We start from the raw sequence: 16,788 nt of genomic DNA, 5'->3' as shown, positions 1-16,788 counted from the left end.
TTGAACCCAGGAGGCAGAGGTTGCGGTGAGCCGAGATCACTCCATTGTACTCCAACCTGGGCAACAAGAGTGAAACTCCATCTTAAAAAAAAAAAAAAAAAAGAGTATACATTAAATTGCTACCGTGTACAAACATCAGGATTCAAAGATGAATTAGCAAACGGCAAGATTCTAAAAGATAATGAATGACAACCATGAGATTTTTATCAGAATTTTCCCAGTATTTGCATAATGTTTCCAGTAGTTGACTTTTATATAATTTCAATATAACATAGCAGTATTTAATTTTATTGTTTGTATTTTACCTATCCGGACTGAAGCTGGCTCCATAGACAGGCCCACTGTGACCATACAAAATCTTCAACTCACTTGCTGTTTTCTCATCCATGATTCTTTCTAAGACATCATCTGATTCTTTGTCTATAAGACTAAGATCTAAAATGGTCCAGAAATATTGATGTTTTAAAAGTACATTCATCAAAACTTTTAAAGTAATCATACCACAGTTCAGGAGAGGAATTAACATTTGAAAATTTCCTCCTATATACCAACCACACTGTGCTAATCCCTCTAAATTAGGTGGTATCATCTCAGCATGTAAGAGAAGAAATTGACATTCAGAACAGATAATTTGCTAGAGTGCACACAGCTACTCAGTGTGGGAACCAGGACTGAAACTCGGTTTTGCTCACTATGCCACAGTGTTTCACAAAAATGAAAACTATGAGCCAGGCATGGTGGCTCACACCTGTAATCTCAGAACTCTGGGAAGCTAAGGTAGGCAGATTGCTTGAGCTCAGGAGTTCAAGACCAGCCTGGACAACATGGAGAAACCCTGTCTCTATAAAAAATAAAAAATTAGTCAGTGTGGTTGCACACACCTGTAGTCCCAGCTACTCAGGAGGCTGAAGTGGGAGGATCACTTCAGCCCAGGGATTGGAGGCTGCAGTGAGCCGTGATCACACCACTGCATTCTAGCCTGGGCAATAGAGTGAGACCCCATCTAAAAAAAAAATAAAAATAAAAATAAAAATAACCTATAGACTTATTAAAATAATTTAAAATACATTGTTTTATTTAAATAATAAACTTTATCTCAGGCCGGGTGTGGAGGCAGGAAAATCGCTTGAACCCGGGAGGCAGAGGTTGCAGTGAGCCACGTATAATTCTGGCACTTTGGGAGGCCACACAGGCGGATCATTTGAGGTCAGGAGTTCGAGACCAGCCTGGCCAACATGGTGAAACCCCATCTCTACTAAAAATACAAAAATTACCTGGGCATGGTGGTGGGCACCTGTAATCCCAATTACTGGGGAGCTGGGGAGGCTAAGGCAGGAAAATCTCTTGAAACTGGGAGGTGGAGGCTGTAGTGAGCCGAGACTGCACCACTGCACTCTAGCCTGGGTGACAGGGCGAGACTCTGTCTCAAAAAAACAAACACAAAAAAACTTTCAAATAAAATCCTGACCTTATTTGTTCTTTATTAGCCATTTTTATGACTAAAACAGGAAGTACCATCCCTTAAAGATTTTTCAAGATTTACAAGCAATCATAAAATGTTAGATTTTTAAGTTTTTTAGCCTAATACTCATTCTACAGATGAGAAAACTGAAGCCTAAAGAAATTAAACCAGTCTAGCATCCCAGTCACTGCAAAGCTTTTTTCACTGTTGGGAATGTTAGAATCTTGAGTTAAAGTAAAATCAAGTGAATTTCTGTAAAGAACACAATCTTCTGTGTGTTTTCCATGGAATCAAGATTGGTGTAGACTAATGGCAAGTTCACATTCCAAAAGGTCATCTCAGTTACCTGATGCTTGTTTGACACTACGAAGCTTTTTGGGTGTTACAGACCACACTCTGACAGTTGAATCTGCAAAACCTCCAGCAATCAGACTAGAATCATCAGTGACATCCACTGCAGTGAGACCCTGCCAATAAAAGGTTTAGACTAAACAATACTATTTTAGGGTATTCAGAGTACAGAATAGGAAGCAAATGTTAATCATTTTCACACTATACTAAATATATCCTCAACACTGTATTTTAAGGAATATATAAAGACTTTTTAGGCCGGGCGCGGTGGCTCAAGCCTGTAATCCCAGCACTTTGGGAGGCCGAGACGGGCGGATCACGAAGTCAGGAGATCGAGACCATCCTGGCTAACCTGGTGAAACTCCGTCTTTACTAAAAAAATACAAAAAACTAGCCGGGCGAGGTGGTGGGCGCCTGTAGTCCCAGCTACTCGGGAGGCTGAGGCAGGAGAATGGCGTAAACCCGGAAGGCGGAGCTTGCAGTGAGCTGAGATCCGGCCACTGCACTCCAGCCCGGGAGACAAAGCGAGACTCCGGCTCAAAAAAAAAAAAAAAAAAAAAAAAAGACTTTTTAAATCCTTGATTTAAAATATTGGCCAAGCACAGTGACTCACGCCTGTAGTCCCAACAATTTGGGAGGCCGAGGCAGGTGGATCACCTGAGATTGGGAGTTCGAGACCAGCCTGGCCAACATGGTGAAACCCTGTCTCTACTAAAAATACGAAAATTAGCTGGGCAGGGTGGTGGGCGCCTGTAATTCCATCTACTTGTGAGGCTGACGCAAGAAAATCACTTGAACCCAGGAGGCAGAGGTTGCAGTGAGCCGAGATCGTGCCATTGCACTCCAGCCTGTCTCAAAAAATAAATAAATAAATAAAATAAAATATTAAGTTTGGCCAGGCGTGGTGGCTCATGCCTGTAATCACAGCACTTTGAGACGCTGAGGCGGGTGGATCGCCTGAGCTCAGGAATTTGAGGCCAGCCTGGCCAACCTGGTGAAACCCCGTCTCTACTGAAAATACAAAAATTAGCCAGGCATGGTGGCTCATGCCTGTAATCCCAGCTACTTGGAAGGCTGAGGCAGGAGAATCACTTGAACTGGGAGGCGGAGGTTGCAGTGAGCCGAGATGGCACCACCACACTCCAGCCTGGGTGTCAGAGCGAGACTCTATTTCAAAAAAATAAAATTAAATTAAAATAATAAAATAAAAGTTTATATGACTGGGCACGGTGGCTCACACCTGTAATCCTAGCACTTTGGGAGGCCGACACGGCCAGATCACTTGAAGTCAGGAGTTCAAAACCAGCCTGGGCAACATGGCAAAACCCTGTCTCTACTAAAAATACAAAAATTAGCCGGGCATGGTGGCAGGTGCCTGTAATCCCAGCTATTCAGGAGGCTGCAGCTAAGGCACAAGAATTGTTTGAACCTGGGAGGCAGAGGATGCAGTGAGCCGAGATCTCACCTCTGCACTCCACCCGGGTGACAGCACAAGACTCTTGTCTTTAAAAAAAAAAAAAAATTGATAAATAAGTTTACGTAAGTACTTAAAACAAGTTCAACAGAGATGAACCACAATTTGCTACTCCTCAAAGGCTAGCAGAATTCTGATCAGTGAAACAAATGCCATTAAACATTGCCTTCTATTCTGTGCAGTATCCAATTCTCTTTTCCTGACTGCTGTCTTTAAATTATATTAAGAGTTTAAAGGCCAGGCGTGGTGGCTCACGCCTGTAATCCCAGCACTTTGGGAGGCCAAGGCGGGCAGATCACAAGGTCAGGAGAGCGAGACCATCCTAGCTAACACAGTGAAACCCCGTCTCTACTAAAAATACAAAAAATTAGCTGGGTGTAGCGGCATGTGCCTGTAGTCCCAGCTGCTGGGGAGGTTGAGGCAGAAGAATAGCATGAACCCAGGAGGCAGAACTTGCAGTGAGCCGAGATTGCACCACTGCACTCCAGCCTGGGCGACAGAGCGAGACTCCATCTCAAAAAAAAAAAAAAAAAAAAAAACAGAGTTTAAATAACAAAACTCCATTTTAGCTAACACATTTGTTTCTCTCTTAATGGTAAATCATCATTCTACATGACTCTCCAGGCAGAAACCACCCAATTAGTTTACCAACCTGGTAAGCATTGAGAAATGTATAGAAACAAATGGAGGGTAAGCAGTCTGGCCCAAGGCGCACTCGTTTGGTGGTTTCTTTCATATTCATTATCTTATCCAACTTATCTGAATCTTTCAACTCAGGAAGAGGGATTCTGTGAAAGAAAAAGAGAGTCAAAATTACCTTTTGACTATTAACAAACTTGAACTCTCTATAACATATTGTCTCATACCTCCACACACAAGTTCCTGAAGCTTTTTCCTCACCTGTTCTGAGGTGGAGCATTGGGATCTTGTTTTTTGCTTTTGGATCCAATACTATCTTTTTTAGGCTTCTTCTTTTTAGGTTTTCCTTCTTCATTTTCTCCCTCTTCATCCTCATCATCCAAAGGTACCTCAATTTCTGGTTCTTTTAATAAACCAAAAAATACCTACAAGTCAAAAGAGTCAACATTTTTTAAATTATTTGTTCATTAATATACCCATTTTACATCTTGATAGGATAAATTACAATTACAAAATAGTAATTTACACTCTGAAGCAGGGTTCTGTACTTGTCTACCCAATAGCCATTCTCCCCTTTTTCCTTACTAACAGAACCCTGATTTTATTGGAGTAGCAATGTGCTCAGTTAAATCATTTCTGTTTCCAGGCTCCCTTGCAGCTAGGAATGTCCATATAAGTATATTGGGTATGGTTGTATAAAAAAAAATTGTTTTCCTGATTAAAAAGGGAAAGCTTCAGCACAGATATGCCTTTTGTCCTCCCCCTTCTTCCTTCTTGGAATGGAGCTGCAATGCTGAAACTGCAATAGCCATTTGTGAGCACAAAGAAGAAAGCCACATTCTAAAGATGGTGGACCAGAAACTAGAAGGAGCCAGGGACCTTTATGGCACTGTGGAGCCTTCATGCCAGCCCTGGAAGGCCTTCCTCTGAAATTCATTTTATGGGAGAAAAATTATTTGTTTCAGCCACTGCATTCAGGGTTCTATAAAATGCAACCATACCCAAATTGTCACATATAAACATCACCCTTAGAACACAAAATTTTATATACAGTATAAAATTGTTGCGAAGCAGCCAGGCACAGTAGCTCACGCCTGTTATCCCAGCACTTTGGGAGGTGGAGGCGGGTGGATCATCTGAGGTCAGGAGTTCGAGACCAGCCTGGCCAACATGGTGAAACCCTCTCTACTAAAGTAAATACAAAAATTAGCCGGGTGTGGTGGCGTGTGCCTCTAATCCCAGCTGCTCGGGAAGCTGAGGCAGGAGAATCACTTGAACCTGGGAGGTGGAGGTTGCAGTGAGCTGAGATCACGCCATTGTACTCCAGCCTGGGTGACAAGAGCAAAACTGTCTCAAAACAAAAACAAAAACAAACAAACAAAAACATCGTTCCCAAGCTAGCTATAAGAAAAATGTGTAACTTATGTAGATGGAAATGCTACAATTTTTCATAATCTGCATTACAGAGTTCTTAGGTTCATTCCCATACCTTTGATTTGTTTGCCTCTCGTTTAGCCTCTCCTGCCAAACTTCCCACCATCGCATCTATCTGTTGCTTACTACGCGGCATCCCATCAAAGATGTCAATGTAGAGGTGCTCCTGAACTATGTTCCATATCTGATTGTTCTGTTTCTCCTGAAGATGCCTCTTCAAGAGTTGGTACGAGTCACGGGAAATACGCAGAACAAATTTACTTGTTCGAAAATCCAACATGGTCTCATTCCCTTTCATGTGTTCCTTTTTGGTAAGACTAGATAATACACGTAGGTCATCCTGGTAATAACATTCCTGATCTCCATGGAACCTGTTTCAGTGATTTTAAAAAGTCATTTTTCAATGTAATCATTAAGGGATCTGCCTCTCCCCCATATACTTATAAACCATCCCAGAATATTTTCAGTGTAGTAGTCTAAAAAATCCTGAACTAAACTGTAGGATAAGAAGTAACTCATTTCAAAATGATTATAATTCAGTTTCTGAATTTATTCTAAAAATGAACAAATGTAAATCTCTAATGAAATGTATCACAAACATTTTAAGAAAAGAATTTAAATATCCTAAGTGAAAAAGAATATACCCACCATTGGTAGACAGTTTCTTTAGAATGGAGACATTTAAAAGAAACTGGTAGACATTTGAAAATATAAGAACCCTTGCTTTACTAAATATTATGGTTTCTCAAAACCCACTTTTAAAAGTTTTATTATGAAAATTTCAAAGGTATACAATAGAAAAGAATATAATGAACTCAGTGTACACATTACTCAGCCTCTCAACAATAATCAATACATAACATTCTCATAAAACCCATCATTTTTAATGATTTCCTATATTCATTGGAAATACGTACCAGACATATTTTTAAAATATCAATACTTTAATATGATCATTAAACAACAAACTAAGTGGAAGTACTCACTGCTGATACCAATCAATGAGTATTTCCACTTACTCACTATTACCAAAGACAATAAAAGCCTTTAGCCTTGATAACAACTAGTAAATTTAAATGTACTTGTGTTTTTACAACTCTTAATTTTCCTAAGAAAGTAAAATTAAAGACAATATATTTGGCATTCACTAAAAACAGCAACCAATGCAAAAACATTTTTAAAACAATAACTAAACATATTAGGGCTCCAGCTCTGAAAAACAGATAGCCAACAGATTTCTAAACTGTTAAGTATGTTACCCCACTACAACTCATCAATATATGATCGAAGATTTGAATAAAATTAGAAATCTCAGCCTCTTATATCAGTAACTGCCCATTATCCTCCTGTAGTGATGGGGGTCCTGGCAAGGGATAAGACTGTCCATAAAGGAAAGACAGAGAATCTCCTATGATATTCCAGCTTCCTATGTGGGGAGAAAGCTACACCATAAGACTGGAAGAGCAAAAAGGTTTTTCCTTCTTTTTTAGAGACAAGTTCTTGCTCTGAAGCCCAACCTGGAGTGTAGTGGTTCAATGCAGCCTCAAACTCCTGGGCTCAGGGATTCCTCCTGCCTCCGTCTCCCCAGTAGCTAGGACTGCTGTGCCACCATACTTGGCTAATTTTTGTTTACGTGATCTCGGCTCACTGCAACCTCCGCCTCCGGGGTTCAAGTAATTCTCATGCTTCAGCCTCCTGAGCAGCTGGGACTATAGGCACGCGCCACTATGGCCAGCTAATTTTTTGTATTTTAGTAGAGATGGGGTTTCACCATGTTGGCCAGGATGGTCTCGAACTCCTGAGCTCAGGCAATCTGCCCACCTTGGCTTCCCAAAGCGAGGGATTACAGGCATCAGCCACCGTACCCGGCTTAATTTTTGTTTACGTTTTGTAGAAGCAGGATCTCGCTCTTTTGCCCAGGCTATGTTTTTTTTCCCTTAATTTTTTAATTTTTTATTTTTTTGGTGAGACGGAGATTTACTCTTGTTGCCCAGGCTGGAGTGCAATGGCGCGATCTTGGCTCACTGCATCCTCCGCCTCCCAGGTTCAAGTGATTCTCCTGCCTCAGCCTCCCAAGTAGCTGGGATTACAGGCATGTGTCACCACGCCCGGCTAATTTTGTCTTTTCAATAGAGACAGGGTTTCACCGTATTGCCCAGGCTGATCTTGAACTCCTGACCTCAGGTGATCCGCCGCCTCAGCCTCCCAAAGTGCTGGGATTACAGGCGTGAGCCACTGTGCCCGGCCTGTTTTTGTTTTTTTAAGTGACAGTGTCTATGTTGCCAAGAATGGAGTGTTTCGATGACAGTACTTTAAAGAGAAATTAGCTTCTAGAGTAGAAGTTCTGTCATCAGCCTTTCTTTTTTTTTTTTTTTTCCCAAAAACACTTGGCTACGGAACGTTTTGCTTTATATACTTTCTATTGGCATCCTAGTATAATGAATTACTATAATGGCATAGAAGCCAAGGGTTCCAAGTTCTACTGTTCCTCTATTACTACTACCCTGTGTTAAATGATAAATCTTGACTTCAGGCTCTATTGCTTGTATTAAACATTTCTCATTCAGGCTGGGCCCGGTGACTCACACCTATAATCCCAGCACTTTGGAAGGCCAAGGTGGGCAGATCACCTGAGGTCGGGAGTTCAAAACCAGTCTGACCAACATGAAGAAACCCCGTCTCTACTAAAAATACAAAATTAGCTAGGCATGGTGATGTATTCCTATAATCTCAGCTACTTGGGAGGCTGAGGCAGGAGAATCGCTTGAACCTGGGAGGCGGAGGTTGCAGTGAGCCGAGATGGTGCCACTGCATGCCAGCCTGGGCGACAAGAGCGAAACTCCGTCTCAAAAAAAAAAAAATTTTTATTCACACTGCTAAGCAAGGCCTCCTTTTTTTTTTTGAGATGGACTTTCGCTCATCGCCAAGGCTGGAGTGCAGTGGCGCAATCTCAGCTCATTGCAACCTCTGCCTCCCAGATTCAAGTGATTCTCCTGCCTCAGCCTCCCGAGCAGCTGGGATTACAGGTGTCTGCCACCACACCCAGCTCATTTTTGTATTTTTTAGTAGAGATGGGGTTTTGTTATGTTGTCCAGGCTGGTCTCAAACTCCTGACCTCAGGTGATCTGCCCACCTCAGCCTTCCAAAGTGCTGGGATTACAGGTGTGAGCCACCATGCCCGGCCTGCCTCCTTCTTAAATACTACTTTCCCTTGGCTTCTATAACTCAACTCTCCCCTGGTTTTCTTCCTGTATATCTCCTCTACGTGGCCATTAAATTTGGAGCTCCTTGGGCCTAGCCCACTTACTGACTTATTTCATACTCTCCCCTAGTCAACCTCATCCATATCCACCAATAATGCACACAACTCCGATTAACAGTTATAGTCCCTACCTCTCCTCTGAGCTCTCATATATCATCTACCTATCAACTTAACATTTCTTAAATGAGTCAAAGACATATTCAAATCAGAACTCAAAATTATTCCAAGGTCTGACAAATCAAGTCCTCTTCTAGGGTTTTCTGTATCAGGAATTGGCTCCCCTATCCAGCTGGAGGGGCCAGAAAACTGGAGATTTCAATGATACCTCCATCTCCCTCACCTCCCTAGCCAATCTATCAAGTGTCTCATTCATGACTCTGTCTACTTCTCTTCACCTCTACCACAACCTAGTCCAGTGTTTCCGAACAAGGGTGCTACTAGCATTTTGGGCAGGATAATTCTTTGTAAAGTGGGACTACCTAGGTGCACATATTAGAACATTTAGCATTCCTGCTCCTCTGCCCAGTCATTATGACAATCAAAAATGCCTCCACACATTTTCTTTCTTTTTTTTTTTTTTGAGACAGGGTCTCACTCTTGTCATCTAGGCTAGAGTGCAGAGGCGCGATCTCAGCTCACTGCAACCTCTATCTCCCAGGTTCAAGCGATTCTCCAGCCTCAGTCTCCCAAATAGCTGGGATTACAGGAGTGAGCTACCACATCCGGCAAATTTTTGCATTTTTTTGTAGAGACTGGGTTTCACCAGGCTGGTCTAGAACTCCTGAGCTCAAAGTGATCCACCCGCCTCAGCCTCCCAAAGTGCTGGGATTAAAGGCGTGAGCCGCTGCACCAGGCCACCTCTACACATTTTCGAATGGTCTAGTGGAAGGAGCAATTCCGCCCCCAGTTGAGAACCACTGCAATAACTTCCAAAACTTGTCCCTATAGTCATTCTATCCCCCATGTGTTTCCCCACTGCACAGAAGTCCTTTCAAAGTATATAATAATGACATGGTCCTTTAATGACTCTGCAGCAGAAATGACTCTGTAGCAAAAAGGCTTCACTCTCCCCAAATACCCATTTTTCCTGTCTTCCTCCATAAAAGAAAACCTGAATATCAGCTGGGCACATAGACACTTAGGTAAAGACCACATTTCTTATTTCCCCTGCAGCTAGGTGTGGCCACTGACTGTTAAGATATAAAAGGAAGAAGTGTGTGCAGTTTCCGTGTGCCCTAACTGCTGACTGGCACACTGATGTGACTGCTTAGAGCAGGAAAACCATCTTATGCCACAAAGTGGAACATGCATGAAAAGCATGGGAGAGCAACAAGACTGAGGGAGCTTGAGGCCCTGGTAATGAAGAACCCACCACACCAATCCCGAATGTCCCACCTTTATGAGAAAAATAAACTTTTATTGTATTTAAATCTCTGTTGTTTGGGTTCTCAGTTACTCTTATTCTAATCTAATCCTAACACTGCTTCCTAGTGTTCTTAAGATAAAGGCAAAAATAAACTTTTATTTATGCCATTGCTGATGAGTTTTCAGTGACTCTCAATGAAACCTAATCCTACCCAATACAACTCCCTACTGCTCTTAGGATAAACAAAGATCTTCGACATGGCCCAAGAACCAGCCTATTCTTTTCAATGCCTTCACTTTAACAATAGAACCTGCCTACTGTTCCAGTCCCTAATTCCCAGCTTCATGCTATACCACACCCCCATCCCATTCTCTGCTCCAGCTACCCTGGCCATCTTTCAGCCTCTGTACCTACCAGAATCCTTCCCACCAGAGAGCTTTAATACATACTTTTCCCACTTTTCTTCATCTGGCTAACTCCTACCTAATCTTCAGATACCAGATCTCACCTCAAGTATCATCTCCTCTGGAAGCCTTCTCTGACTTCTCCAGCTAGATTAAACCCCACATTTTAAGTTTTCATAGCCTTAGGTACCTCTCCTTCACAACGTACATTTTAAGTTGCAGTCTTACATTTGTGTGGTTACAGATGTGAACATATATGCACGCGCACACACGCTACGTGTGTGTATATATATATATGTAAAAATTTACATACTTCTCAAAGAATGACTTTGCTTCATTCTCATGTTGATTGTAGACTAGCTCCAAGTACATGTGCACAAACAGAGGATAAAAGAGTTGGGATAACTCTGCCCGATGGCAGTCCAGGGAACATTCAATGAAGTGTTTCAGTCCACTATAGTATTCTTCATACATTGTGGGATCTCCTTGTTGGCTGTAGGCCGACAACACAGCACTGACATCTGGCTGGTCTTCCACAGCAACACTTCCAACTGTTTAAAAAACAAAAAACAACTTTTAAGAAAATGACCTATTATGACCATGTGACTATGGCTGTTTTGTTAAGGCCCAGAGGTGAGTTGTTGCTCAGATTGTCGTCTCTTTCTTCCCAACGTCTCTTCCTCAACACAATCACATAATCTTTTTTTTTTTTTTGAGAGGGAGTCTCGCTCTGTCGCCAGGATGGAGTGTAGTATGGAGATCTCAGCTCACTGCAACCTCCGCCTTGCAGGTGAGTCTCTTGCCTCAGTCTCCCAAGTAGCTGGAACTACAGGCATGCGCCACCATGCCCAGCTAATTTTTGCATTTTTAGTAGAGACAGGGTTTCACCATGTTTGCCAGGATGGTCTCGATCTCTTGACCTTGTGATCCTCCCACCTTGGCCTCCCAAAGTGCTGGAATTACAGGCATGAGGCACAGCACCCGGCCCACACAGTCTTTTTTTTTCTTTCTTTCTTTTTGAGACAGAGTTTCAGCTCTTGTCGTCCAGGCTGTAGTGCAATGGCACGATCTTGGCTCACTGCAACCTCCGCATCTCGGGTTCAAGCAATTCTCCTGCCTCAGTCTCCTGAGTAATCCTACCTAATACAACTCCCTACTGCTCTTAGGGTAAACAAAGATCTTCAACATGGCCCAAGAACCAGCCTATTCTTTTTTTTCAATGCCTTCACTTTAACAATAGAAGCTGCCTACTGTTCCAGTTCCTAACTAATTCCCAGGGCATGGTGGTGCATGCCTGGGATTACGGGCATGCACCACTATGCCCCCTAATTTTTGTATTTTTAGTAGAGGGGGGTTTCACCATGTTGGCCAGGCTGGTCTTGAACTCCTGACCAGAGGTGATCCACTCGCCTCCCAAAGTGCTGGGATTACAAGTATGAGCCACCGGGCACAGTGGCTCATGCCTGTAATCCCAGCATTTTGGGAGGCCGAGGCAGGCAGATCACGAGGTCAGGAGATCGAGGCCATCCTGGCTAACACAGTGAAACCTCGTCTCTACTAAAAATACAAAAAATTAGCCGGGCATGGTAGTGGGTGCCTGTAGTCCCAGCTACTCGGGAGGCTGAGGCAGGCGAGTGGCGTGAACCCGGGAGGCGGAGGTTGCAGTGAGCCAAGATCGCGCCACTGCACTCCAGCCTGGGCAACAGAGCGAGACTCCGAGACTCCATCTCAAAAAAAAAAAAAAAAAAACCAAGTATGAGCCACCGCGCCCAGCCATAATCTTTTAATGGAATTTTTTTCACTTGTTTCAGTCACCCAAACCGAAACCTGTCAGCACATCCATATCTTAAGATAACAATAACAGGCCATCACGGTGGCCCAGCATTTTGGGAGACTGAGGCAGGCGGATCACAAGCTCAGAAGTTCAAGACCAGCCTGGCCAACATGCTGAAACCCTATCTCTACTAAAAATACAAAAATTAGCTGGGTGTGATGGCACGTGCCTGTAATCCCAGCTACTCGGGAGGCTAAGGCACGAGAATCACTTGAACTCAGGAGGCAGAGGTTCCAGTGAGCCAAGATCGCGCCACTGCACTCCAGCCTGGTGACAGAGCAAGACTCCGTCTCAAAAACAAAAAAAACAATAACAAGAAGAGTCAATATTCCTCCTGGAACTACCTTATGTTAAAGACAAATTGTATAAAAGATGGTAAGTGCAAATCAAACAACTACATTAACTTTCTCTCAATGCTCTGTTCAAATGGCACCCATTACCACCAAGCCATGCACTGCAGTAACATTCCCAGTTCTCTGAGCCACCCAAGCACTGTGTAACATTCCTGTAATATATCCTATCTTGTGTTCCCTTCACATTATATACATCTCTTACCCCTTATAAAATGTAACCACTTAAGGGTGGGAAGGACCATGCCCTATTTATATCTTCAAAAGATAGTTATATGCTTAAAACAATTTCCATAACCAGCATTTCAAAACAGAAAACATAAGTATTTATTTGTAACACAGCACCACCTAACAATATATCTGTCAATTAAATCAGAATTTGGTTGTCGGAAGTTTTTGTAAGTTGCCATTATAGTGCACTTCGCTCTTTACTGCACAAATGTGATAATTTCTTCAGTTACTCTGATGGCCTCTTTTCCTCCTTACTGATTTCTCAGTTATGATCTATAATTAGGTCAAGTTTCTGAAGAGATAGGAGATTACAGCAAAATAACCAACAATATAATTCATCTTATAGTTCATTCACAAAATTCAACATTAAAAAAAGATTCCTCTCAAACACTTTTTTTTTTTTTTTTTGTAAAGACGGAATTTTGTTCTGTTGCCCATGCCGGAGCGCAATGGCGCTATCTTGGCTCACTGCAACTTCTGCCTCCTGGGTTAAAGTGGGTCGCCTGCCTCAGCCTCCCGAGCAGGTGGGACAACAGGCACATGCCACCACGCCCAGCTAATTTTTTTGTATTTTTAGTAGAGACGGGGTTTCACCATGTTGGTCAGGCTGGTCTTGAACTCCTGACCTCAAGTGATCCACCTGCCTCGTCCTCCCAAAGTGCTGGGACTACAGGCGTGAGCTACCACGCCCAGCCTTCAATCCACATCTGCACACATTTCTATTTATGGATTACAATGAGATATGAATACAATGCTATGTATTCATACTTCATTTCTGGCAATGCTGCAAAGATTAGGCCTCATACAGATTAATTTGGCTAAAAACTCTGCACTGGGTAATTCAATAAACATTTATTGTCAGCTCAGGATCACCTCTGAGACCTTACATTGTATATGAGTTTTACTGCATGGATTTGTGACAACAGTTGCTGTGAGAAAGCAGTGGCTCAGGCGTCAGGGACACATACAGAGGCATAAACTTATCCATACCAAACATTTTACATATATAAGTGCCTCACGTGGCCGGGCGCGCTGGCTCACGCCTGTAATCCCAACACTTTGGGAGGCCAAGGCAGGTGGATCACGAGGTCAGGAGATCAAGACCATCCAGGCTAACATAGTGAAACCCCGTCTCTACCAAAAAGACAAAAAAAAATTAGCCAGGTGTGGTGACATGCGCCTGTGGTCCCAGCTACTTGGGAGGCTGAGGCAGGAGAATCGCTTGAACCTGGGAGGCAGAGGTTGCAGTGAGCCAAGATTGCACCACTGCACTCCAGCCTGGCCGACAGAGCAAGACTCTGTCTAAAAAAAAAACTCTCGGCCGGGCTCGGTGGCTCAAGCCTATAATCCCAGCACTTTGGGAGGCCGAGACGGGCGGATCACGAGGTCAGGAGATCGAGACCATCCTGGCTAACACGGTGAAACCCTGTCTCTACTAAAAAATACAAAAAACTAGCTGGGCGAGGTGGCGGGCGCCTGTAGTCCCAGCTACTCGGGAGGCTGAGGCAGGAGAATGGCGTAAATCCGGGAGGCGGAGCTTGCAGTGAGCTGAGATCCGGCCACTGCACTCCAGCCTGGACAACAGAGCGAGACTCCGTCTCAAAAAAAAAAAAAAAAAAAAAACCCTCATAACCACTCATGTAATAAAGAGAGAAAATTCAACATGAGAATGACTTGTCTCCTGACAATATTAATGTAAAAAAAAAATTTTTTTTTTTTGAGACAGTCTTGCTCTATCACCCAGGCCGAAGTGCAGTGGCACAATCTTGGCTCACTGCAACCTCGGCCTCCCGGGTTCAAGCAATTCTCCTGCCTCAGCCTCCCAAGTAGCTGGGATTACAGGCATGCGCCATCACATCTGGCTAATTTTTGTATTTTTAGTAGAAAGGGGGTTTCACCATGTTGGCCAGGCTGGTCTCAAACTCCTGACCTCAGGTGATCCACCCGCTTCATCCTCCCAAAGTGCTGAGATTACAGGCATGAGCCACCACGCCCGGCCAATAGGAAGGTAAAAAAAATTAAAAGGTAAGAAAAGAATGACAATCAGCATCACACATGTAAATGCAGCAAAGACGAAAAGGTCTGTCCAATGCCCATGCCTAAACACATGGTTCTCAAGCTGCCCTATGTCAACACTCCTTAGAAGCTGTTATTCAAAAGTGAAGATTCCCAGATTCCACCTCTAGAGGATCTGATTCACTAAGTCTGAAGTGATGCCCAGGAACCTGCATCCTCCAAAGACAACACTGGTGGTACTCAGCCCATATATATCTTTAAAATTTCAGTCGGGTGCGGTGGCTCATGCCTGTAATCCCAGCACTTTAGGAGGCCGAGGCGGGTGGATCATGAGATCAGAAATTCAAGACCAGTCGGACCAATATGGCGAAACCCCGTCTCTACAAAAAATATTTTTTAAAAAATTAAGCGGGGCGTGGTGTCGTGCGCCAGTAGTCCCAGCTACTCGGGAGGCTGAGGCAGGAGAATCGCTTAAATCCAGGAGGCAGAGGTTGCAGTGAGCCGAGATTACACCACTGTAGTCCAGCCTGAGCGACAGAGCAAGACTCTGTCACAGAAAAAAAAAAAAAAAGAAAAAAAAATTAAACTTTTAGCTGAGATTCAGGGCGTACATGACGTGCAGAACTGTTCAAGGGTATATTGTATGGTGGCTGGGCACGGTGGCTCACGCCTGTAATCCCAGCACTTTGGGAGGCCGAGGCTGGTGGATCATATGAGGTCGAGAGTTTGAGACCAGCCAGACCAACATGGTGAAAGCCTGGCTGTACTAAAAATACAAAAATTAGCTGGCCGTGGTAGTAGAAGCCTGTAGTCCCAGCTACTCACGAGGCTGAGGCAGGAGGATCGCCTGAACCCGGGAGGCGGAGGTTGCAGTGAGCCGAGGTCGCACCACTGCACTCCAGCCTGGGCAAAAGAGCAAGGCTCCGTCTCAAAAAAAAAAAAAAAAAAAAAAAAAGTCTATAAAGTATTTGTTAACACATCTTTTAAAAGGAAGTAAAGAAATAAAGAGAAAATAAAGTACTTATAAAACTTAAAGTATGCTAGTACGAAACTGTACAAACACTGTTAGTCTCAGGGGACCTGCCCAAGGCTCAAAAGCCCAAATGAGAGGAAAGGGACCAAAAGCGTGAAGGTCTCCGACTCTCCGCGCTCACCTTCCCATACATCCCTCTGCTCAACAGCTCTCCTCAGCCTCTCGCTGAAACTGACAGCTCGGAAGGGGGTTTGACTGCGCAGCCGGCGCACTAGAGAAAGGGGCGGGCATGTGGCCCTAGAGGCGGGCCCAGGAAATTCAAAACAAGCCCGCAGAGGTGCAGGCCTGCCAGCCCCTGCCTTACCGGCTTGCTCCCCTTCGCGGCGGCCGTGCCTCCCCGGAACCCCACGGCTTACCTTTACCCGCAGCCGCAGGACCTGAGGCTGAACCTGAGACGGCCGTGACCCCCGAAGCGCCAGTGCCCGGAGGGTCGGGGGCCGCAGGGCCAGGGGCCGAGGCGGTCACCCGGCTGAGAAGCGCGCTGGCCACCTCAGCGCCGACGCTGTCCACCTCTCCTGGGGCTCCGGAGCCCGCCACTGCCTCCTCCAGCAGCCGGGCCTCACGGCGCAGCGCCTCTTCGGCCTCGCGGAGGTTGCTCTGCCGTAGGAACTGCAGCACGGCCAGTAGAGTCTGTCGGTCGTGCGGAGCGCCGGCCTCCGGAGCAGCCGCAGGCACCGGGGCCGCCCCCGCCGGGGCAGCGGTGGAGACAGCCACCGTGAGCTTGGGGGTCCCGCCATCCCCGCCAGTGGACGACGACGCCGCAACGTTCCCGCCGCCGCCGTTGGGGCCGTTGTTGGTAGTGCCGCCGCTACCCTCGCCTGCGCCGTCCCCCGCCTGCGGAGGTAGCAGCGTTGGCGGTCCCTCAGGCTCTAGCTTGACCGCCACCTCCGTCTGCTCCTCCGCCAGCGCCGCCATCTTGCGGCTGAGCCACC

The 16,788-nt window shown here is 44.8% G+C and overlaps 1 protein-coding gene across 1 annotated transcript in view; it reads right to left on the bottom strand.

Annotated features, from left to right (window-relative positions):
• Positions 1 to 16,788, bottom strand: part of TAF5 (TATA-box binding protein associated factor 5) — a 22,173-nt gene extending 5,385 nt beyond the window's left edge. The window contains exons 1-7 of the mRNA XM_007964010.3: positions 16,213 to 16,788; positions 10,706 to 10,943; positions 5,416 to 5,731; positions 4,188 to 4,351; positions 3,940 to 4,075; positions 1,809 to 1,929; positions 306 to 435 (exon numbers count right to left, since the gene is read on the bottom strand). Of these exons, the coding sequence (XP_007962201.3) occupies positions 306 to 435; positions 1,809 to 1,929; positions 3,940 to 4,075; positions 4,188 to 4,351; positions 5,416 to 5,731; positions 10,706 to 10,943; positions 16,213 to 16,771 (1,664 nt within the window). The 5' untranslated portion in view covers positions 16,772 to 16,788. The remainder of the gene's footprint in view (positions 1 to 305; positions 436 to 1,808; positions 1,930 to 3,939; positions 4,076 to 4,187; positions 4,352 to 5,415; positions 5,732 to 10,705; positions 10,944 to 16,212) is intronic.

Source organism: Chlorocebus sabaeus, chromosome 9, assembly GCF_047675955.1.
Source record: "Chlorocebus sabaeus isolate Y175 chromosome 9, mChlSab1.0.hap1, whole genome shotgun sequence".
Classification (NCBI taxonomy): domain Eukaryota; kingdom Metazoa; phylum Chordata; class Mammalia; order Primates; family Cercopithecidae; genus Chlorocebus; species Chlorocebus sabaeus.
The sequence above is the reverse complement of the archived record's forward strand: the minus strand, read 5'-3'. Positions and strand labels throughout refer to the sequence as shown.